The sequence below is a fragment of the Paramacrobiotus metropolitanus genome, unplaced genomic scaffold, assembly GCF_019649055.1.
Source record: "Paramacrobiotus metropolitanus isolate TYO unplaced genomic scaffold, Prichtersi_v1.0 Parri_scaffold0000001, whole genome shotgun sequence".
Lineage (NCBI taxonomy): Eukaryota > Metazoa > Tardigrada > Eutardigrada > Parachela > Macrobiotidae > Paramacrobiotus > Paramacrobiotus metropolitanus.
In genome coordinates, this window is record NW_026570221.1 from 2,691,923 (window position 1) to 2,714,633 (window position 22,711).

Sequence of the window (22,711 nt, forward strand, 5' to 3'; positions counted from 1 at the left end):
ACAAGGATCTGAAGAGTTAAGTAAAGGGCCAGATGGAAAAGAACCCACTGAAATGTACGTTCACGAACAGTACGAATCAGTTAAACATAAAAAACCAGTTTATCTTGGAGTCTAATTTGTTTCTTTGATTCTTAACCGCGAAGACATTGCGAGACTTGTCAAATCCCGCACCAGTTTTGCATGCCGGAAACAGTTGGATACTTTTGTTAAGATGACCTTTTGTTAAGATGATAAAGCTCGAAATTAACGAAATTTATTCATGCTGCCTGCACGAGGCGGGCCTAGGAGTGCCGATGTGCGAGCGCCGGCGAAGCCGGCTGTTGCGGCACCCTGCAGAGCCGTACGTGGTGCCGTCCGTCACCACTGTGGACCGTGCCAGCCCGGTTGACTCCTGAAACGTGCAGCAAGTTACAGTACGTGCTGCAAATTCCACGCACAAATTTGTCGTAAACCCGTGAGACGTGCAGCACGTCACGTGCTGACAGCGCTGCACGTTTCCCGCGACTCAGCCGGGCGTCGGGAAATTGGTTCAAAGTTCAGGCTGGGCAGAGGATGATTTGGTTAGCACTTAGCAGTTAGCAGTATTAGCATAATGCTCAAATCATAAACTTTAGCATAATTTAGCAGATGTATGACATACTCGTACAGTCGTACTGTAGTCGGTACAGTATGACTGTAATCTCTGTAGACTGTATGTAAAGTGTAAACGAAATGCGCGCTGCCGAAAATTTATTTACAGTAACAATCTGCAGACTCAGAGTGCAGATAATAACGCAGGTTCTGTGAAATGGGCAACTCGCCGCGGGGAGGCGTTTACCCATCGTACTGCTTCAAGCTGTCAGTCCGTGGCGGTTATGGTGTGTTTTTGGTCTTCCAGTGTTTTTTTTTCAAAATTTCAATATTTCATGAATAAATACAGTATTGATACAGTACTACTATTAACTATTGATTATGATTCTAACGAGCAAGATAAATTCATAAATAAATTCAGCTGTGTTATAATTCTCCGATTGTTTTTCATCCCTACGTGATATTCTGCTGTGTTCTCGGGCTGGCAACGTGGTCGTTGCGATGGGCTTCCCGTTGAAAGCACTGCTCATCCTGGCTGCCCCGATCATCGTCGTCTCGTGGGCGGTTATGATCGCCATCAACACCATCACCGTCAGCTACGCCGTGCTGCCCGTGTTCCGCCACTTCGACGATCCCGACGTGCTGGCGGAACGGCGCGCCCATTTCGCCAACGTGGCTCCGCGGGATACTCTCGATAATCTCATGTGGTTTATGCAGGTAGCAAAAAAAGACAATCAGCAACAAATTTAAAAATTTTAGTTTAATACCCTTCTAAAAACTGTTTCCATGTATGGGCGCCCTTGAGTAACGTGCTTGCATACCGGGATATAACGACTACCGCTTAGTTGTAGGGAAATCGGAATTTATTTTGGTAATTTTCTTCGGTAGCGCGTTTTCCCTGTATCGAACTGGTCATTAACGTGATGACGTACTGGGATGTAACGACAATCGCGTAGTTTATCCTGAGAAAATTGGTTTTTATTTTTGTTTGATGATGCTGATTGATGCTGGAGGTTTTCCACAGATCACCGATCTGCACATCAACGAGTACGAAGAGCCCGAGCGCATCGCGCAGCTGCAGGAGTTCTGCAGCGTCGTGGTGGACGCGGTGCGGCCCAGCGTGGTGCTGGCCAGCGGGGATCTGACGGACGCCAAACGGCGCACCAGCTTCTCCTCCGGCCAGAACGAGCAGGAATGGAGGGATTATGCGCGCGTGCTGCGCGAATCGCGCGTCACGGAGAAAACCGTCTGGCTGGATATTCGGGGAAATCATGGTAATAAATTCGCTTTGTGGATTGCCAGGCATACAGAGGAGATTTTAGCGGAATTAAACCACCTGCGATTATTCTTTTAATGTTTTGTGGATTTTCTAGATTATTCTTTCATTTTAATTTTTATTTTCCTCCTTGCTGTTTAGAAGAAAATTTATAAATTTACGAAGAATTAAGACAGATTTTCGGTTTGTATTTATTTTTGCGCAATTTATTCGCGGAAAATTGAAACAGGAAAGAATACGAGATTGTTAATTGTAATAATTTCTGAATTATACTGTAAAGTTTACAGTGTACGAGAAACAGAGAAACTCTTTGGTGTAAATCATCAGATGGAAGTTAATCAAGTAAAAATTTTTAGGAAGCTTGTAATTTAGCAAAACGGGAGGAAAGCGTTGCCACTACGCAGTCCAGATTGTATTTTAAAAATGTATTGGATTCTGAAATTTTATTGCATTTAGAGCAAATTTTTTGTTTTCCGACTGCTGTCGGAGTTTGATTGACGCAGTGAATAATAAATGATATTTTTATTCATTTACAGATACGTTCAATGTGCCTTCGCATGACAGCAAAATGAACTATTTCCGGTAAGTATAAATTAGTGGATTTCATTGACATTTCGGTTTCATGTATAGGGAAATATTCTTGAAAATTTCGGTTTGACTTTGTACATAAATTCAGTAGGTAAATTTTATTAGTGTCTAATTAAATGCCGCTGCATAAATATTTCCTAGATTTGCCGGTTGCAGATTTTACTGAAAATTAATTTTGAAGTTTGATTTAAATCTAGATTTAAAAATTGTCTCAGTATTCAATAATATATAAGATTATAAGCTTCATTAAAAAATGTTATATCGATTTTCATTAAATCGCAACTTTCTTTGATATTTCTTGGAGTATAATTGTTCAAAATTTTCGGCAGAACCCATGCGTCGCGGGGAAATTTCACTTCGTACCACTACGTGCATCGCTACGGAGCCAACAGTGTGTCCTTCATCGCCATGGACGCCACTCCCGATCCCGGCTTCCGGCGACCGTTTAATTTCTTCGGAATCATTACCGAAGTTAGTCACATCATTTCGTTAGATGCTGCTGGAATTTGATTTCTTTTTAAACTTTGTTGTATTTATTATTTGTATTGTGTTTGAATTATTGATTTGTTTAAGTAAATTTTATTGGTTCTATTTATGAATCTTAAATTTATTTTACCTTGTATTAGAATTTATACCGTTATAAGAATCATTTAAAACCATTCTGCAACTTATGGTTAGTAATTATTTGTCTAATAAAAAAAAATTTATAATAAAAATTTGACTTATTAATTAGAAAGAACATAGCCTTTTGTAAAACTTAAAAACAATAATTTGTTTCGTTTTATTATTGCCGCATATGAGCCATTTTGCAGCCATTTTTCTGAGGAATTGTGAATTTCAGGCACGTTTATTTTTATTGGGTTTTAGTTAACACACTGGAAAATAATCCCGGTGTATTTACAACATTCGAAATAGTTTTCCCAATTTTTTTAGCAACAAATGGAAGAGCTGCACCGGTTTGCGGACGATGCCAAGAGCAGTAACGTGACCATTTGGTTCGGTCATTATCCGACATCCTACATCAGCTCCCCACCGCCGGGAATCTCCCACACTATGCGGTAATGACTTGCGCCGGTATTTTGTTCAACAGGATTATTTTAACGTTTTCAAGCTTTTTTGTATTTGTACTAATTATTTTTAAATTCTGTTTCCTGACTTTTTTAATTTATTATTTTAAGAATTTTGAATAGGTCTTTTTTAGCGTACTTACAATTGTTAGTTTGTTCTTACTTTGGCAACGGAAGCAGCGTATTGCGGTGCATCGGTATGCTTGTTGCCTGTGAATCTAAAATTTTTTTGTATTTATTTATTTACCTTAAAATATTTTTATGGTATTCTTTAACCGGATGGGAAACGTGTGTGAAATGCGTCGTGTTGTGTTGCAGCGGCGCTGTGGCCTACCTCAGCGGGCATCTGCACACCCTGGGCGGTCTGGCGCCGGAACTGTATGCGCTGCAGAAAAGCGGCACACTGGAGCTGGAGCTGGGCGATTGGAAAGCCAACCGCTTGTAAGTGCCAGATTTTTCTGCTTATTTTTTGCGATACTTTTTTGTGTATACTGTATTGTAATAATTTTGTATGATTTTCGTCTTAATTTTTCAAAAAGTCTGTAATAACGTTTGTGTAATAATTTTATTATAAATTTTGTAATAATTCTGTGAAAACTTTTCATGATTTGCAGTACTAGGTATTTCTTCGTTTTTAAAGATATACTGACGGATATAATTTAATTGAGTAATTTTATATTTCTGCAGTTTGTTGTGGAAATTCAACAGACTGGTGGCAATAAAAATTATTGATTTTAAAATTTACTTGACAGTTAGAAATAATTGTACGCAGTCACAGGAAAAAAACATTCCATGAAATGACTTTGTAATAATGGGCAGGTTTCGTATCGCGGCTATTGACCACGATCTGATGTCGTTTGCTGATTACGAATTCAATCAGTGGCCGATTGTGCTGGTGACGAACCCGAAGAATGTGCGCTTTTACGCGCCGGTCCATGAACCGCTGGATCGCATCGCCCGCTCCACGCACATCCGGTAATTATCAGTGTGTTATTATTGAAATTTGTTACTTTTCCTGTAGAGGTACTTTTAATTCCGTGTTTATTTTGTATATTTTGCATTTTCTAATATTTTGGGCTTTGTTTTTGCTTCTTTGTTGACGCTTTAACTAATATTGATTTCCCTTGCCGGTGCGTTTCTAAAGCCCGGAAACGTTCCTGCATTTTTTAATTCAGTGTCCATTTTTTTGCTTTGAATTTATAATGTTCTGAGCTTTAAAACCACTTGTAATTTTAATTTTTTTCATCTCTTTATTGATGGCTTTTTCTTGATTTTCCTGACCAGTTTCTTATACTACTTTGGACTTTGCATCCGCTTAGGAATTACGTTTGTCTCTCTCATTAGTTGGTTATTTATTTATTTTCTCATTAGTTCGTTATTTGTTTTTCCTTATTGTTATTTCCCTAATTTTGAAGTTTGTTATTGATAAACAAAATTTGGTGATTTATCCTTTATTTTCCTCACCGGTTTTTTTTATAACACTTTGGACTTTGCAGTCGTTTATAGATTATATTTGTCTCTCTTTAAGATTATTTAATATTTATTTTCCTTCATTGATTTTTTCCACTTATTTTTTTTTATTTAAAGCTAGCTTTTTGTGGAAAAATCAAAAAATTTACTACAAATTTTCCCTGAACTGCAGCGTACTAGCCTTTTCCCCGCACGGCATCCACTCCGTCCAAATCCTCCTCCCCGACGCCACCACTTACCAAACCGCCACCCGCGTCCGCAGCAGCAGTCCTTTATTCACCCTCCCCTGGGACGCCAGTCGCTACGCCATCGGCAGCCACACCCTCACGGTCCGCGTGGAAGACAGCGCCGGGAATATCCGCGAGATTGTCCAGGAGTTCGCCACCCGCGACGCCCAGGTGCCGGGGTTCTCGCTGCTGCGCCGGCTGATTCTGATGGGCGATGTGGGGCGCTTCTTCGAGACGCTGTGCTTCGGGATGGTCCTGGGCAACTGCGTCATGCTGTGGCTGCTGGGAACCGCCGCCTGGCGGTGGGTGGCGCAGTGGGCGCGCGGCTGGACGGAGTGGCGGTTGGTGCGGGAAATCAGTTGCGTGGTGCGGCTGGAATGGCTCTTCTGGGTGTTGAACTGGTGCTCCGTCTATCCCGTCATGCGTAAGTGGATTTATTCTGTTATCACCTTATCATTGATTAATTATGTAATTAATTAACACCCAGTTGTATTTCGTTTATTTGATCCGTTTTTTCTGTTGTTTTTTTTCGTTAATAATTTTTATTTATTCTAGCATTATTTTTTAAAGTTGTATTTATTTAAGAAGTTGGATTTATTTATTGTTGTTGGGTATTTAAGAATTTTTCAAGCTGTCCTGTTTCCTAATTGGTTTATTCTGTTGTCAATAATAAATTATGTAATTAATTAGTCCTGTTGTATTTCGTTTATTTGATCCGTTTTTTTCTGTTGTTTTTTTTTCGTTAATAATTTTTATTTATTCTAGCGTTATTTTTTAAAGTTGTACTTATTTAAGAAGTTGTATTTATTTATTGTTGTTGAGTAATTCAGAATTTTTTTGCAAGCTGTCCTGATTTCTAATTGATTTATTCTGTTGTCATTAAAAAAGTGTGTAATTAATTAGTCCCGTTGTATTTCGTTTATGCGATCCGCTTTTTTCTGTTGCTTTTCTTCGCTAATAATTTTTGACGATTTTTATTTATTCTAGCGTTAATTTTTAAAGTTGTATTTATTTAAGAAGCTGGATTTATTTATTGTTGTTGGTTATTTAAGAATTTTTTTCAAGCTGTCCTGTTTTCTAATTGATTTATTCTGTTGTCAACTTGTCATTAATAAATTGTGTAATTAATTAGTCCGGTTGTATTTTGTTCATGTGATCCGTTTTTTTCTGTTGCTGTTTTTCGTTAATAATTTTTGACGATTTTTATTTTTTCTTTCGGTAATTTTTTAAGTATTTATTTTGGTCATTTAAGAAGTTTTTTCAGGCTGTGCTGTTTCCTAATTAATTTATTCTGTTATCATTTATAAATTCTGTGATTAATTAGTCCTGTAACTCCTGTTGTATTTTTTTATTTAATCCGTTGTTTTTGTTACTTTTTTTGTTAATATTTTTATTAACTCTAGCGTTAATTTTTAAAGTTGCATTTATTTATGAAATTGTAATTATTTAATTTTTTTTATTTATTTATTGTTGTTGCTTATTTAAGAAATTTTTCAAGCTGCGCCGTTTCCTAATAAATTTATTGTGTTACCAGTAATAAATTATGTAATTAATTAGTCCACTATTTTGGGTTTTCATTATCGAAAGTGCTATGCGCCAGGAAAATTCCTGGCGCATAGTCAATTTGCTATGCGCCAGGAAATTTCTCGCAAAATTAAAATGTGAGTGTTTTTAAGTTGTTAATATCCCTTTACGAAGTCTAATCATAACCCACACGTCCGATTACGATTACAGCCCGAGCCTTCATCAACTGTCACTTTAACACAGTACATACTAAATAGTGATCAACAGTGCTGGTAAGAAGTTTTATCAACTTGATGGTTAGATCAGAAAGGCTGCAATTCCAGTTGTTTATACGGCACACCGTTCTTTACATCAAGACGGACTTTATCCAGGACACCCCGAATTTTTTGAAACTGGTTTCCGTTTTCAATAATTTCGTTTAACCAGTTTCGAAATGTAGACTGTTTGGCATAATTCGCGCTTTTGATGTTCGCATTTTTTGAAAGGGCATGTTTGACGCAAAACGCTGGTGCATATACCCCACAATTACTCTAACCGATCTTTTGTTGCGGGACGGAAGGACACTCAATGTGCATTTCGTTTCCTTGAGTGCAAAGTAATAATGTATGTATCCAGGTTTACAGCTTAATACAAGTCCATCGGTTTCCGTCTAAGTGTGCATAGGACTCGCGATTTTTGGGATTAACATTCCAGTACCAACATGCAGGCCCGCGCTGGGGTTTTTTGGTAGGGGGGGGCGGAATGCCGCCGGGGGGCGGCGTTTTGGCTAAAATCCGCCGGGTTGGCGGCCAGAAACTGGTCGGGGCGGAGGGGTGCGGAAGGGGGCGCCATACTTTAAATTCGCCCCGGCGGTCAAAAACCGAAAAATCGCCGCCCCCACGGCGGCCAAAGATCGAAAAGGGGGGGGGGCGGCCGCCCCCACCTCCAACGCGCGCCTGGAGACCTGTGCTTCTTATTCCTTTCGACTGTCGGAAAATCGTGCATGCCCTGCTTTTTTGCTGATTTGTAAATTCGGCAAAACTGTACAGTGGTGTTTTTACTTTTCAACGCGGCCATAACAACACAATGCATTCCCACACATGCTCGGACTTGGACTTCTAAAACTTGGACTAGGATTTCACTTGGACTCTAAAACTCGGACTTCGCTTGGACTCAAAAACTTGGACTTTATGACTTGGACTTGGATTTAGGCGTTTCTCATGTCTTCTTACGTTTCTTCATGTTTTCTCAGGTTTCTCGGGTTTCTGAGGTTTGTTGGATGTTCTTAGGTTTCTGAGGTTACTAACATTTCATAGTTATCTAGGTATTCTTTGGTATTCCAAGAAACCTAAGAAACCTAAGAAGCCTAAGGAACCTAAGAAACCTAAGGGACCTAAAAACCTAAGAACACCAAAGAAACCTAAGAAAACATGAAGAAACATAAGAAGACATAAGAGACATAAGAAACGCCTAATTCCAAGTCTAAGTCATAAAGTCCAAGTTTTTAGAGTCCAAGTGAAGTCCAAGTCCAAGTTTTAGAAGTCCAAGTCCGAGCTTGAGCGCGGGCCTTCTGCTCGAGCAGTCGCAAATGCTTCCTTAGGTCTAATGCCCATCTAATGCCCATCACAAGTATTGCTGGTGCTCCAGTTCTTAGTTTTTCCTAAATACTGAGTTCTTGGAAAGCGTAGTTTGTGCTTTTTGTAATGAATCTCACGTGTTGTTATGCTGGCTGTATAAAAAGCACTTTCACCAAGTGACAGTATTCTGTTATTAATAATTTAAAGCGATAAATTTTAATTTTGGCGGCGAATTTCCGGGCGCATAGCAAAACGACTATGCGCCACGAATTTTCCTGGCGCACAGCAAATTGACTATGCGCCAGGAAATTTCCTGGCGCATAGAAGTGACCTTTCATTATTTATTCCGTTTGTTTTTTCTGGTGCCTTTTCCCGTTAATAATTATTGACGACTCGGGTGATTTTATTTATTCTAGCGTTAATGTCGAAAATTGTATTTATTTGGGTTATTTACGAGAAGTAGTTTTGCAGCTGTGCTGTTTCGTTACTCATTAACGGTAATTGGGTGTTTTTATTTATCAAGTGTTAGTTTTTAAAATTGCTTTGATTTGGTTTATGTAATAGGTTTTTTAGTTATTATTGTTTTTTATAATTACTGACATTTTTATTTATCCTGGTGTTATTGTGTACGCTCAGATACATTTCGCATTACGAATTCCGCAGTAAAACTTGTCAAAATCTGTGGAAATCAGCCGAATTCGGTGCCTTTCTTTGGGCTTAAAATACTTACCAGGGCCCCGTCACCGGCTATAAATTCAGAAAAATTTGATCTTTGGCAGAAAGATAGAGGAACACTGGAATAAGCAGAAAAAAAATACTTTCAGCTGCTGTGATGAATGGGCGTGGCCAGAAAAAAATTTAAAAAGCTAAGTTCTACACTGTGTTATGCTGAATACAATAATATACCGCTAACACCGCACAATCTGTACGAGGTCAGTTTAACTTTAAATACTCGTTCAACGTTTTTCTCTGTGCTGCTCGTTTCTGGAGATGATACAGATACGTTTTTCAGTAGAAATGGATGTGATCTGTGTTAGCAAATTTTTCAACCATTACGAGATCGAAGTTACAGTACACACGCGCACCGATCTACGTACCTCGGCAGAATATGCGTATGCAAACAAATTTTCACAAGCGGCTGGATTTTTGAAATTTATGTACAGTATGTTAAGTTTTTAAGAAATACATAACAATTTTGAGAAAATCATTTAAAGTTAAACTGGCCTCGCACAGGTTGTTCAGCAACGTTAAAACGACATCGTATGATGCGGTACACTGCCCATAGACTACAGCACAGTGTAGAATTTAGTTTCAATTTTTGTTTTGGCCACGCCCATTCATCACAGCAGCTAAAAATATTTTTTTGCTCATTCCAATGTTCCTTTGTCTTTCTGGAAAAGATCAAATTTTTCTGAATTTATAGCCGGTGACGGGGCCCTGGTTAGTTATTAAGTACCGTGGTAGTCTCAAGTTTGAGGACTGGTTAAGATACCGAGAATTGTAGTGTACTGGCTTGTAATCTGATTTACTCTCTGGTCAAGTAATGCAAAAGCACTCAGTACTGTAGATCACTGCTGCTGTACGCTTTATTGATTTTTTTTATTTTTTTCTTATGTAGCGGTTTTTCTTGTAAACAATAATACTAGTTAGAATGATTGTTATTGGCTAGTGAAGAAGAAAAAATCATAGCATAATTATACGAGCGATTATTCAGATTAACATTACAATTATTAATTTGCTATGTACTTTTATGTATGTGCTATTAATTTACAAATATTATAATCGTCATTATTATTTATTACTATGTTTTACTATTCACTATTATTTTTATTTATCATTCGTATGATCTTATTTTGTATCGCTGTTGTTTAGTATTGCCATTATTATTATTAACTCGTAATTATTAAGTTTGATTCAACAATAATTCAATAATAATTCGACGATTAATTGGCCATTTGTGATAGTGCCGTGGTTTTTCGGGGAGATCGTGGAGGGGGAGTACGGGGTGGCGTTCAGCTTCGGGATCTGGATGCGCCGGCAGTGGCTGCAGGGCCAGATGACGTACATGTTCGCCGTGACGCATCTGCTGCTGCACATCCTCCCGCTGACCTGCTGCAGCATCCTCTACGCCCGCGCCCGTCTGCGGCAGGGCGGCCGCTGGCGCTGGACGCACGGCTTCTACCACGCCTGGTTCGCCGGGATTCTGCTGCTGGAGCTGCTCAATCTGAAGATCATCGGCGATTCCTACGGGGCCATCTCCGTGCCCACCAACGGCTTGCTGCTGTGGAGCGGTAAGATTTGAACTATCATTGTCTTATTTATCGTAATTCTTATCCATTATGGTTTTTTGAAAGGTCTGCAGTAATTTATTATCAACTTGTACAAGCCAATGCCATTTACATTCAAACTTTAAAAACCCAATAATTAGAACAAGTAAAATAACTCATCTAACTCTCGAGAACACCCGACCGTCCCCAGGACAGAAGCCGCGTTTCCGCGCTGAATTTCCTTATATCTGTACGTTGCCACAAATGTTGAACAGCGCGCGCTTCTCCCGTTTGTTCTTTGATACGCCGGCCGACTTCATTGATGAACTGGTGGGTACTTTCGCCAGTGGGAACTTCCCATAGTTTCGAGTGCCACTGGCTGGAAAAAATGCCGATCAGTGAGTTCGGAGTAGAGGTTTCGCTTCCGCACTTCCGCGTCTTCAGCAGCCGATCCCGCTGCTTCTGAACAGCCAGCTATGTACGAAGTAGCGAATGTGTCACAAACTGTCACATCTCATATCACAGGGAGGCCATTTCTCCATGGGAAGAGTGATAAGCCGTCTGGCCGCTTCCCGTCCCGTCTGCACAGTCCGGGAGGCTCCAAGATTGTCGGCACCTTTGCTGATCCCAGGCTACACTGAATCACGCTATTCAAACTCTTTTTTATGGTTTTTTTTATTTATATGTTTTGTATTTAATATGATCTTTTACTATGATTCTGATTTTGCATTTGAATGATTTTTGTAACAAATTTTTTTATCTTTTTTTTTAAATGTTGGTTAATAATCTAAGAATTAACTAGTTAAATGTGGGGCTAATTCTAGCCACATTTTTCCTTAGCTTTTGTTGAGCTTTCTTCTAAATTTTTAAAAATACTTTAGGAAATTTGATATCCATTGAATTTTCTCGTATACATTTCTTTGGTTTCTTGTGATTATGATAGTTTTACTTGTTTAATCCATACTGATTTTATCCGGCTGTATTGTCATAAGTTTTTTTAGTTTTTAAAATGATGCAATAAATTACAGTTTAGTTAACTTACAGAAGAACGTGAGGATTTTTTACGCTTGAAAATATTCTTTAGTACACTTTCGTGAGTACATTTAAGTACTGGTTTCATCCATAACTATTTTCAGGTCGATTTTTATAATTGGTTGATTTTATTTTTTTATTTTTATAATGTTTGTCTTGAAACGGGTTATTGATATTCATGTATATTTGTCGGAATATGATATCAGAAAGTGCAATGACGCCAAAACTGCATATAACCGAAACTGAAACTGTTCACGTAATCCTGTTTTCGATAATGAGTTTTCTTAACCCGGTATATTTACGGTTGAGTCAGCTTCTGAATTATTCAAGGAAAAATTCTTAGCTTCGCAGAAAACTGATCGGAAATTGTACGTTATATTTATTGGTTTCTTTCTTAACCGTGAAATTATAAAATTATTAAATAAAAATGAATATACATTGTTAAAATCAATTTGATGGTTTCTAAATTAAAAAAAATTAATTATTTGTTTCAGGGGTCGTTCCCACGGTGTTCCTATGGTATAAATGCTGGCGACTGGGCACCGACAGCCGGAGTGAAACCCGGAAAAAGTCCCCCCTCAGCAAAAACGACGAATAACATGTCAACCAACGGAAAAAAATGCAGGATTCGGTTTGTCGCGTTTTTACTTAATTTCCATGAAGGATTTCCCGTGCGTGTGGCGTTCTTGTCTTTGTATTTTGTTCTGGGTTGTTGGTTCTGATTAGTGTCTCTCTCTTCTCCTCCATTCTGTGATACAGTGTTGATATTATTTTTTATATTGGCAATAATTTAATCATTTCCAGTGATATTTTTGTGATTAATTATGCGGCAAGAAATTGTCATCGGAAAATGTACTCAAATAAAAATCCGACCCGTTAGAAATTAATTTAACACAGGTTTAAAGTGTCCAACGTTAATTTTCTCAGAAATTCGTGATAAATAAATTCGAATATATCTTCTAAATTTCGGGCTCGTATATCGCTTATAATTAAATCAACTGAAAATACCGTAGTTTCGAGAAAATAATTTAAAATTAAAAAGCGATAAATTAATTTATTGGACGCTCAGATTTTAGGTTACCTGCTTTAATTTTCTCCGAATTTCCTAATAAATTATTTAAAATAATTATTCTAATTTTCGGGCTTGTAAATCACTATTTAGTACTCGTACTAAATAAATTCAAAACAGCGAAAAAAGAAAAAATTACTAAAGAATTATCCTTCCAAAAATTACTAAAGAAGTCTTTTAAATTATTTGGAAGCGACTATTTTAATCTTATAAAATATCTGATCGCGAAAATTGAAAAGGAAACGTTTATGGGCAGCTCCTGAAATCGCATTTCTAAAGCACGTGGAACGAAATGTTCTCCTGGATTTTTCTCAGTTGATTCTAAATCAGGAAAATTTATTTTAAGAATATTCCTTCAGTTATTTATACAGCAATAATTGGCGTGTGATGTACGTAGCACGCAATCGTTAATCGATCAGCAAGTGGTCATGTTGATGATTTTCTTCGCGTAATCAAAATTCTACAAATCACCCGGTGCACATTAAACATGTCACCGCTGTCACAATCCCGTCTGTCACACGCGCGCATGCACATTGCGCGGGACAACCATTAAAAACCGATTTATGGAGCAAAAAATAGCCGCTCTTCTTTCTGCCAACGGCGAACAGTTTTTACTTTTTACATTATGAAGCGGATACATACGGCAGCCAGAAAAATTAATACTTATATTTTAAACGGAAAATACAGCCTGTATAAAATGTATAAAAATAACAGGAAAGTAGCGTTTCAATGGAAACAAATTATCAGATAGTGATATTATTTTCCCCCAAAAAATGGTATGGCGTTGAGGAAGACATTTGGAATTGCGGGGAAAAGGATTCGGTTAATGTTCTCGCATCCGGCACCGGGTATTTTCACTGCAGTTGTTGCCTGATTTTTCTGGTCTTTTATTGATTGTGCATGCCAGTCGCAAGCTGGCCAGATTTCGAGATTTGGGACTTCCGGTGGGTTTTTCTAAAGTTGTTGTAAAGGAATTCGGTGAATAATTCTCGAAACCGGCATCGGAAATATGTAGAACGATTTTCTCTCCGTTTTTGCTTTGGTGGTCAGTTTCGCCAGTTGAGATAAATCCAGGGTTCGGGACTTCCGGTGGGCTGGCATCCCGTCATCCAAACGGAGCGCCGTTATTATTTTTGAAGCCGGCAACGGATATATATGTTCACTAAAACTTTCGCTCAGTTTTTGAAATTTCTGGATGCCGGCAGATAAAAATCTTGAAGTCTGGACTTCCGGTTAGCTGCGAGAGAAAGCGGGATTGTTATTCTCGAAGCCGGCATCGGGTATGGCTTTTGCGCAGTTTACAGATAAGTCCATTTTATGGAGTATTTGGTTAATTTTCAAATGCCGGTGGCGATGAAAATTTCTGGATTTCCGGTTGGTGGTCTTTCCCGCGCCGAAAGGGAATTGTTGGAAATACTTGACAGCCGTCAATGTCATCGAATATATTTTCCGGGAGCTTTGCTCCGTTTTCCAGGGCCGGTTTCTGGATGCCGGCATTAGGACTTTTGGTGACCTTTCAGTTGGCCGGCGGACTGGAGGATTTCTCCTTGGTCAAGCAGCAGCCGGTCTCCAGGGGGCGCAGCGCCTCCTTGTAGATGGGGCGCAGTTCCGGGAGGGGATTGCGGCGCAGCTGTATCAGAGGGAAAGGAGCCGGCGGGGCCGCGGCGGCGGCGGCGTGACGAGGGTGGGCGCGGAGGGGCCGCTGCTGCTGCACAGCCGGAAGAGCCGCGGCGTGGCTGTAGTGCAGAGAAAGACCGGCGTCAGGACAATGCAGACGCTGCAGTAGTGAGAAGCGGGCGGCGGGTGGGGCGCGCGCCGCCCACCGCAGCGGCGTAGTGGTGCTGTGCGATCTATGCTTGGACAGCAGCACCGATCTACGCCCGCTGCCGGCACGCCATCCGCGCCGCCCCATTACATGGAACGCACCGTAGATTAGGGGGTTGATCACCGAATTGCTCATCCCTGCAAAAAGAAGGAAGAGGCATGAGGATTTTATACTAAGAAACTCGAGTTTAGGGATCGAAACTTTGCTGAACGTTTTATATTTACAACAGCGTAAAAAAGCGTATAGCCGTTTACAAGCATAAAGAACGCTGCGCATAGAACTTCATAAAAGCGTATGGAACGCTTTTGGTCATAAGTATACAATATTTTCTCGATGGGTGCTATTATACGCTCAACCAGCAAAGTGTACAATATCGTATAAAGAATTATTTATACGCTTTTTACGCTTTTTTTCATCAGTCATCTTCCGATATTTAAAAATCATTTTAAAATTTCTGGTAAGTTAAAAATTAGTTCAATTTTTTTATAGAAGGTTGATTTTTATTTGATTCCTTCCCAGTTATGCGTCATTCACAACGACGTTTCGAGATTTTCGGCTAAGTAGGTAACCTGACTTTTATTGCTCAACAACGCCATTAAACTTTTTGTTCATTTCAAGGAGTTGCTAATTAATATTTCTTTAATTCTTGGTGATTTATTAGACAGTTTTGTAAAGTGAGGTCAAGGTTCAAGCAGCTGCTGCAAATTGTGTAAATCCGTTACGAGTATACTGCATACACTATGCAGCATGCAGTATATTAGCTTTTAAATAATTGACCATTTAACACGGATAAGTAGGACAAACGCGCCCTGACCAGATTCTTCTCTCCCGATGTCAACGCTTTTATATCGGTACGCTTGTTATTCTACGCTTTATGCACCGGGGTTTTGAAAAGCCGGGTACACACACGATCAGCAGCAGCGGGATCCAAGACAAACTCGGCATGTTGTCTTTCGTAACCCACTTTGCATTTCTATACAACTCTAAGCCGGTCACACGGATCGGTATTCTACGGAGATGGGCTTACCAAAGAAAAAGACGACATTATCCACATTCTCATCGGTGGCCGCCTCCCAGATGAACGAGCCGACCATCCGCACGTAATACGGCCCTGCAATGTATTATAACACTCGTTTAGTAGAGCGTTATCGCTGCCGGTCATGACTGAATCAACATACCCCAACAAATGACAAAGGTCAATACGATTAGCACGGATAAACACAGGGAGGTGGCGCGGGCTTTGCGCAGTTTAGCGGAGCGCTGCGAGATATTGTAGTTCCACTGGTGATGGTGAGCTGATGGGAAGGGGCTCTTCTCCATCACGTAACTGTAGCAGGGCACTGTAAAACGGAAATCAGTGTTCGGGTTGCTTAACACTAACGCGCTACTAACCATTTGCAAGTAATCGGGTTTATGGGACTGTTTACGCGCTTTTCTTCCGGAAGTAATTAACATGTACTGTAAATTTATTACTGTACAGTGTATACGTACAATAAGCGTCATAATACTACTGATTTAAATCCAGATTAAAAATTTTCTTCAGAAACTGTTTATTTATTTAAATAATTCCGGTATACTGTAGTAACTTAAAAAAACGCTGTATATTTATACGATTTCGCATTTGAAGCACTTCAGCTGCTAAAGTTTGCAATAGAGAAAAACACCAGATAAATAAATTTCTTCACAGTTTTTGTTCCGCACGGAAATCCGTTTTTCAAAACTACATTGATAAATAATAAATAGTAGAAGTCCGTCGAGAAAGTTGATTCCACAACGGAGTGCACAGTACGCTTTGGTGCACAATCATGATCATGTAGCGAACGCGTTGCGACTGCGAAGCACGCATAAATGTGGGTATCAAATGCTACCGAATTCCATACTGTATATAACTCAGTGATTCGATCGATTCGTAAAATATTACAGCTAGTGGACGAAATGTTCAATAGAATGACAAACTCCCGGTAAATAGAAAAACTGAATGTCTGGTTTGCATTTCTGTTTTTATGTATCGTAAAATATGTATTACCGTAGATGAAATGAGCAAGCTAAACCAGAGTCAAGAAGCTCCTAGGACTGCTTTTTACAACATGTGCTGTCAAACAAAAAAAGCACGGTATAATCCTTCTTATCCAAGAATGACGCCAAAAACCCTTATTAAACGCGTATAAACGTGCCATAGACCCACCAACCCATCTGGCTGAACCGCGTCAACGACTTCCGGCCAGCGGAAGTCGGCTACAGCCATATTATTCACCGTTTGTTGTGTATCGGTACCTGATTGTTTCCGGTGATCATCGGGCGCGGACAGCTGCGAGAACAACTGCTGATGGGAATGCTGATGATCCGCCTGCAGCCCCCCGTTTCCGGTCTGGCTGCGCTGGCTGGTGGACAGCCGATGCAGGATCAGCGTGTAGCACGTAATGATAATGACAAAGGGGAAGAGGAAGTTGACACACAGCGTGAAGGACGTATACAGCGGCTCCTGCCAGGTTTCCGTGTACGAGCCGAATGTCACACACTGGTAGAAGACAATTTCCGTCGGAGCCTGCTGGACTTTGAAGATAATGGCCTACAAGCAGGAAATCATCGTAACATTATGGTGACCTACATGGGCAGTACACGTTCCTTAACGGTCTTGTTGACACGTTACAGGGAATTAAGATGATGTGTTTTGTATGGGGCTGACATTTTGCTGACCGGTAATGTTAGCAGTGCCTAGACGGAAATTAATTAAAGGGATTTGCGATGCAGCTGAGGAGGATTTCGCTGGGAGTGTGTGTGAGTGTCGCGTGAAGGACGCTTGACAGTCACTCGCCATGTAATGGATCTCCTCTTCACGCGGCCAGCAGCGCCCCGAGATGCGAAGGGATTGTCTCGATATGAAAGCGTATTCAGCACGAATGGGACAATTTCTGTTATACGTTTAATACGTGTCTGTCATGCTTTTTATAATCCCCATCGATTTCCCGGCAATCTGCCACACCAATAAATGTTTTAATAAAAAAAGGAAAATAATATTTTTAGGAAAGCCCATTGCGTAACCGGAACTCAACACTTGAAAGTGATTGTATAGTATAAGGCAAAAAATAGGTGCGCAGCTTTTAACGCATATTGCTAATTTGGACGCTTATATCGAACCCAGTATTGGCGATTGATGCGCGTTCGTTTCGCTCTCCTGTTATGACTTTTACTTCCTCTAAATGAGCCGGTTTGTTCGTCATTTAAACCACAAATTTTCTGGGATCTTATAAGCTTCTCTTGAAGCGATAATAGGTATATTACAAAATGTATAAGAACACTGATTTCCGTTTAATATATATTAAGTAAAAAACTTTTTTTAATCCTGGAGTTTTTTCGGGTTGGGAAAACGATTACATCACAGGAAGTACGGTACAAGAAAATTTTCATATCCCGCCAAGATTTTCCCGGGTGTTTATTTCTCCGCTCGCGCGGCTTTACGCCGCGATTAAATCCTGTGCGCTGTGCTTAATGGAGCATGTCGCGAAAACTGTGCGCAATGCCGCGGTAATTAATAAGAACAGATGGCATCACTTGTTCGGCGAAGTTGATGTGTTGTTGAGCAGCGCCCCCGTTACACACGCGCGGCATTACAGATGGAAGCCGGCTCGTAAAAACGACATTTTACAGGCTTCCCCGTGTGTCCGCTCCCGCACGCAACTGGGAGCCCTGATTAATCGGTGCGGGCATCAAGTGCTGACCCTGAACTGTGACATCCGTGTAGCCGAGCGCATTGGCCGATCGCACGCTGGGGAATTTAACCAGCGCACATGGCATAAAACCGACACTTTAGCACACGCTGCCCCACATGTTGCACATAAATACCCGATGAATTCTTAACATTCCCGTCGTTTGTAACCGCGGTGCCAAGATTTCCTGGCCCCGGTTTGAAAAGTTGTAAGATATCTGTTTACATCTTCAAAAAGTTCTTACAAGCTAATTTTTTCCACAATACACAAATGTTTTTTTCGACAATTTTCCACAATTCCCACGATTACAAATGCGTGAGAATCAGCAAACGTTTTTTTAGAAATGTTGTAATATTACAGAAAATCTCGTCCTGACACCTGGCCCAAAATTCCCAGGATATAAAAGCATGGGAACTTCCTCCGCCCATCATGTTTCATTTTGATACCAACATGTTTTTAGCATCAGAAACGTCTTGTCAAGAGAATTTTACCAAGAGCGCGTTCGTGCTCCATGCAAGATAACTGACAGAAATCCTAAATATTTCTGATCGCATTTTTACGCAAAAAAACCCTTTAAAACAATTTTAATGTTTATCTAACCGTTTATATTGCGAAATACATTGAACTTCTATTTTTCAAACAATTTCCCAGGATTCAAAATCACGTTTTTCTTAATAAAGATTTAACTTTTATTGAATATCAATATACTCGAAAGATATCGCTTAGCTTAAACTCAATTCCCAAGGTTATCAACCGTGGGAAACTTATTCCGCCATCCTATAACTGGGTCAGTTGTATTGCGCATGCGCAGCAGAATCTTTATGAATAATCGAAAATGAGTAGCGGCGATTAATTCTGTTTGTCTGGGTAATGGAGACGCGCGGGGCCTGGTGCAATTAGCCGCTGCACTGGCGTCAGTGAATGCGCACCTAATGACCTATGACGCGGCTCTTACGGGATGGAAATCAGCTGGGATGCCCAGCGCGCCGCGGCGCATGTATCTGTATGTACTGTATATACACACACCATATCTCCGCGTCGCGATTGGGGTAATTGAGTTTTTCTAGCATTACGCCGGCCTATTCACTCTATTAATAGACCCACACCGAAATCCCCGGGATTACCATGACCGCGCTCTATCTCCCGGTGCGGGTGTTTTAATTAAGTCACATCAAGCAGTAAATTAATCAGAAGACGGGTATTGTGCACGGAGGCATGGGTGGCCTGCTTTTTTTCTTCCTTTGGAAAACGCTGTAAGCTGCACGAATTACCCAACCCTGGCTAATTAAAAGAGCGATTACGGCCGGAAAGCCGGGGCTTTAATTCGTCTTAAATATGTTCGAGGAAACGGCGGCCGACGGCGTTGCAAGCAAAAACTAAACACACTGCAAAATCCTGATGGATTCCTTGGTTGCGGAAACGGATTATCGAGCCGTAGTTAGAAATTGATTTATGTTTCATGCGGCGATGGATTCCTTTATTGAGAACGCAAAAATTCATTTTTCATTTTGTGAAAGTGATCCCCACTCCACAAGCGCCCATCCAGTTGCTATATTCATATGTATCGATTATTATTGATTATTAGTAATCGAGTACTTCCGGTTTTTTACGGTATTTAAGTTGCTTCCTATGTACAAGCAAACCAACGGCTAATTCGAACAAAGATAAACAAAGCCGTCTGTTTCAATTGATTTTTATAAAAAAAACCAGAAGGGAAAGTATGTCTCTACAACAACTGCCCAAAATTGCTAAAATAAAAATCGATTCGCTTTAACAATACCGTAAAGTTATTTATAAAGTAAAAAATGCATTCCAGTAATCAGCAATGCATTGAAAATTCTTGAATTAATGGAAATTATGTTTTCACTTTTTATACTATTGCGACCTTGTCGCTTAAAAAACATTAATATCTAAAAGATTTGCTAAAGCAAGGAATGCAAATGGCAACAAAATCACGCTAACTAGCCACTGCAATGCTTTGTTTTAACTACTTTGTAAACAGCTGAAATTCTGTTAGGTCTACGTTAGATAATATGGTCGGTGAAAAACTTATTGACGGATAAATAAATTTCACGGTTTCTTAGAAAAAGTAATTATTCAAATAAAAAATTTAATTAATATTAGGCTTATTATTCACTTTGTAAATTTATCTAAGCGCCTTTTCCGAAAAGCGGCCTGAGGCTTTCTACTACAGTAAAAGAATATTCAATAGTCAGCTAAGTTAAGTAAATATGATTGACCAGAAAAACCCCTACCGTCAGCCATCGCAGTGCTTTGTTTTAATTAGACAGTCCAATGTCCGTTACATAAGATGGGTGGAAAATACTTATTGCTTAGATCTTAATTTTCACAGCTTTAGGGGTAATTCGGTAATGCGACAGGTGGATGCAACCCTTTTTCTGCGCAACGTAGGCGATTACAGGTGCGGAGACACCCATCTCTATAATTACCTGTGGCACACTGAACAGTCCCGCTAACATCCACGCCCCCACCACCATCTTATGGCTATTGCGCCGGCCGTATTTATCCACCTTCAGCCGGCTGATGGGCGCCACCACCGCCATACACCGGTCAATACTGATCACCACGATGATGAAGGTACTGGCGTACAGGGAGAACATCTGCATAAACTTGGACAACCGGCACACGAAATCTCCGGCCAGCCATTCCACAGTGTAGTGCCAGATGGCCAGGGTCAAGATGCAAAAGTTCACCACGAACAGATCGGCCATCACCAGGTTGAGGATCAGATGGCGGATGGTGGAGCTGATGGCCAGTTTGCGGCGCAGGAGGAGGATGAAGACGGTGATGTTGCCGATGAAGCCGAAAATGAAGAGGACAAAGAGCACCACGACCTGGATGGCCCAGCTGTACACGTTGAAGCCCAGCTCGCGGATGGACTCTTCGTAGGTGGAGGGTTCGGAGGTGTTGAGAAGGAGCATGGCTGATAATTTTTGTGGTTCAGTCATTCATTTGATCAATATTTTCCTTCAGCATAACAACCGGCATAATTAGGCAACCAATTAATGATTACCAGTCATCGCAATGCTATGTTTTAATTAGACAGTCGGAATCCCGAGACTTCCGTACCACTTCTGCCGGGTAAAACAAGGGTCAAATAAATATTTTCTATTTATAAAATTTCCGGTTTTACCGACTGGCAATAATTTTTATTTTTAAAATTCAAGCGCTTGCGAAAACCGTTACATGTAAGAAAATACGGTTAGTTAACAAAGTTTATAAACAACTTTGAAGATTCAAAGGATCTCGTGATGCTGCGAGTGTGGTTTGGCCGGCAACTGTCACATCGGATGTACGCTAATCCCGCTCTTTTATGCATGCTTAGTATCAGCGCTGTCTCTGGCTTCCATCTGTCGACACTCCACCGTGCAGTACGTGTGTGACGTATCAGGGCGCCTGTACGAGTGTGCGTGTGCCGATTGCCCCTGAAGACAGTGTATCGGTATGCGGTTTATTGGCTGGGATGGTGCGGTGCCGGGTTGCGGTTGCGCGTGTGGTTCTTTTTATAATCCTCCAGGCACAGATGCCGGGCTTCCCATCCGCTCAACGCACCCATCCGATTACATTTATACGCCGTTCAACATGCAATAATCATACATTTTAATTAACTGCCCACAGAATGCCAGATATTCACGCGATGTCTCTAAGAGACTACGGTGGATTTCCGGGTTGTCATTTGTTTCTTTGTAGGTCATGACTTGTGGCTAATTCATTTACTAAGAAACCTGAGAAATCTAAGAAACGCACAGTCGCGGAAGTTGTTCCAAATACGGAATATGTAAATGAATAAATAAAAATGCAGCATTTCTCATTTATTATATACAATATAAATACAGTATCTGCAAACTAAACCACTGAATAATACTATAATAAATGTTACTGTATATGTAAAAATTAGTTAGTATTTACTAAAAGTTTAAACATAATTTTTGAAATTGAAAAAATAATAAGAAAAAATTTAAATAAAATTGTTTGTATAATTATTAGTTTATGTTAGGAGAACTTTTTTTCTGAAAAAATAATTCGAAAGGATAACTTTGTTGGAGAAATTGTAAACCAGAAAATCATGAACACTAATTTATAATTATTATCCAGAACGGCGTTTCTCGGCCAGTTTTATCCCCTTATTAACATATTCACAACAACCCGCAGAAAAAATCGATTTCCATCAAATTGGCGCAGCCTGCTAAGAAGCGGGAAATGTGATCGGCGAAGACACGCGCCTTTCCCTTACACGATACTTATACGATTTCATATTTCCCCCATATAATTTCCCGAAATATGGCCAGCATACAGCGGGAAAATATGGGGATTGGTTTACCACAGGCGATGAATTACAGTGAAACGCGCGCAATTACCAGTATATACGCGGCCGGGGCCAATGTCTGGCATAAAGAAGATGCACCCGCTGCGATATAATGTTCCCGGGATGACGCGCACTCCTCCGGAAAGATCAATTTACACTGTGTCACAATGCCAGCCTGGAACAGCGCACCGGAAATGTTGCGGTGT

General features: G+C 40.2%; 2 protein-coding genes across 3 annotated transcripts; one reads left to right on the plus strand and one right to left on the minus strand.

Annotated features, from left to right (window-relative positions):
* Window positions 1-900: 900 nt before the first annotated feature.
* LOC129582291 (transmembrane protein 62-like) lies at window positions 901-12,444 on the plus strand. The gene is made up of 10 exons (XM_055473826.1): window positions 901-1,287; window positions 1,595-1,844; window positions 2,383-2,428; window positions 2,764-2,905; window positions 3,368-3,492; window positions 3,820-3,942; window positions 4,321-4,476; window positions 5,144-5,622; window positions 10,243-10,569; window positions 12,072-12,444. The coding sequence occupies exons 1-10, from the start codon at window positions 1,072-1,074 to the stop codon at window positions 12,173-12,175; spliced, it is 1,968 nt and encodes a 655-aa protein (XP_055329801.1). The 5' UTR covers window positions 901-1,071; the 3' UTR covers window positions 12,176-12,444.
* Window positions 12,445-13,178: 734 nt separating this feature from the next.
* On the minus strand, window positions 13,179-21,459 carry LOC129597924 (gonadotropin-releasing hormone receptor-like). 2 transcript variants are annotated; one of them, XM_055495743.1, is made up of 6 exons: window positions 20,629-21,459; window positions 16,746-17,040; window positions 15,650-15,811; window positions 15,499-15,582; window positions 14,573-14,608; window positions 13,179-14,382 (listed from the first exon to the last, which is right to left on the minus strand). In XM_055495743.1, exons 1-6 carry the CDS (start codon window positions 21,145-21,147, stop codon window positions 14,282-14,284), a joined length of 1,197 nt encoding a protein of 398 aa, XP_055351718.1. In that variant the 5' UTR covers window positions 21,148-21,459; the 3' UTR covers window positions 13,179-14,281. The 2 variants fall into 2 exon arrangements, with proteins under 2 accessions (XP_055351718.1, XP_055351638.1); XM_055495663.1 differs by having other exon boundaries at window positions 13,179-14,608.
* Window positions 21,460-22,711: the final 1,252 nt, after the last annotated feature.

What these genes read in the sequence shown, in the direction of transcription:
- LOC129582291 (XM_055473826.1), top strand. Translation starts at nt 1,072, where the DNA reads ATGGGCTTCCCGTTGAAAGCACTGCTCATCCTGGCTGCCCCGATCATC. An exon ending in AGCAAAATGAACTATTTCCG is followed by an intron (nt 2,429 to 2,763) that starts GTAAGTATAAAT and finishes AATTTTCGGCAG; the next exon opens with AACCCATGCGTCGCGGGGAA. An exon ending in CTCCGTCTATCCCGTCATGC is followed by an intron (nt 5,623 to 10,242) that starts GTAAGTGGATTT and finishes CATTTGTGATAG; the next exon opens with TGCCGTGGTTTTTCGGGGAG.
- LOC129597924 (XM_055495663.1), bottom strand. Translation starts at nt 21,147, where the DNA reads ATGACTGAACCACAAAAATTATCAGCCATGCTCCTTCTCAACACCTCC. An exon ending in GACTGTTCAGTGTGCCACAG is followed by an intron (nt 17,041 to 20,628) that starts GTAATTATAGAG and finishes TCCTGCTTGTAG; the next exon opens with GCCATTATCTTCAAAGTCCA. An exon ending in TGATCACCGGAAACAATCAG is followed by an intron (nt 15,812 to 16,745) that starts GTACCGATACAC and finishes TCCGTTTTACAG; the next exon opens with TGCCCTGCTACAGTTACGTG.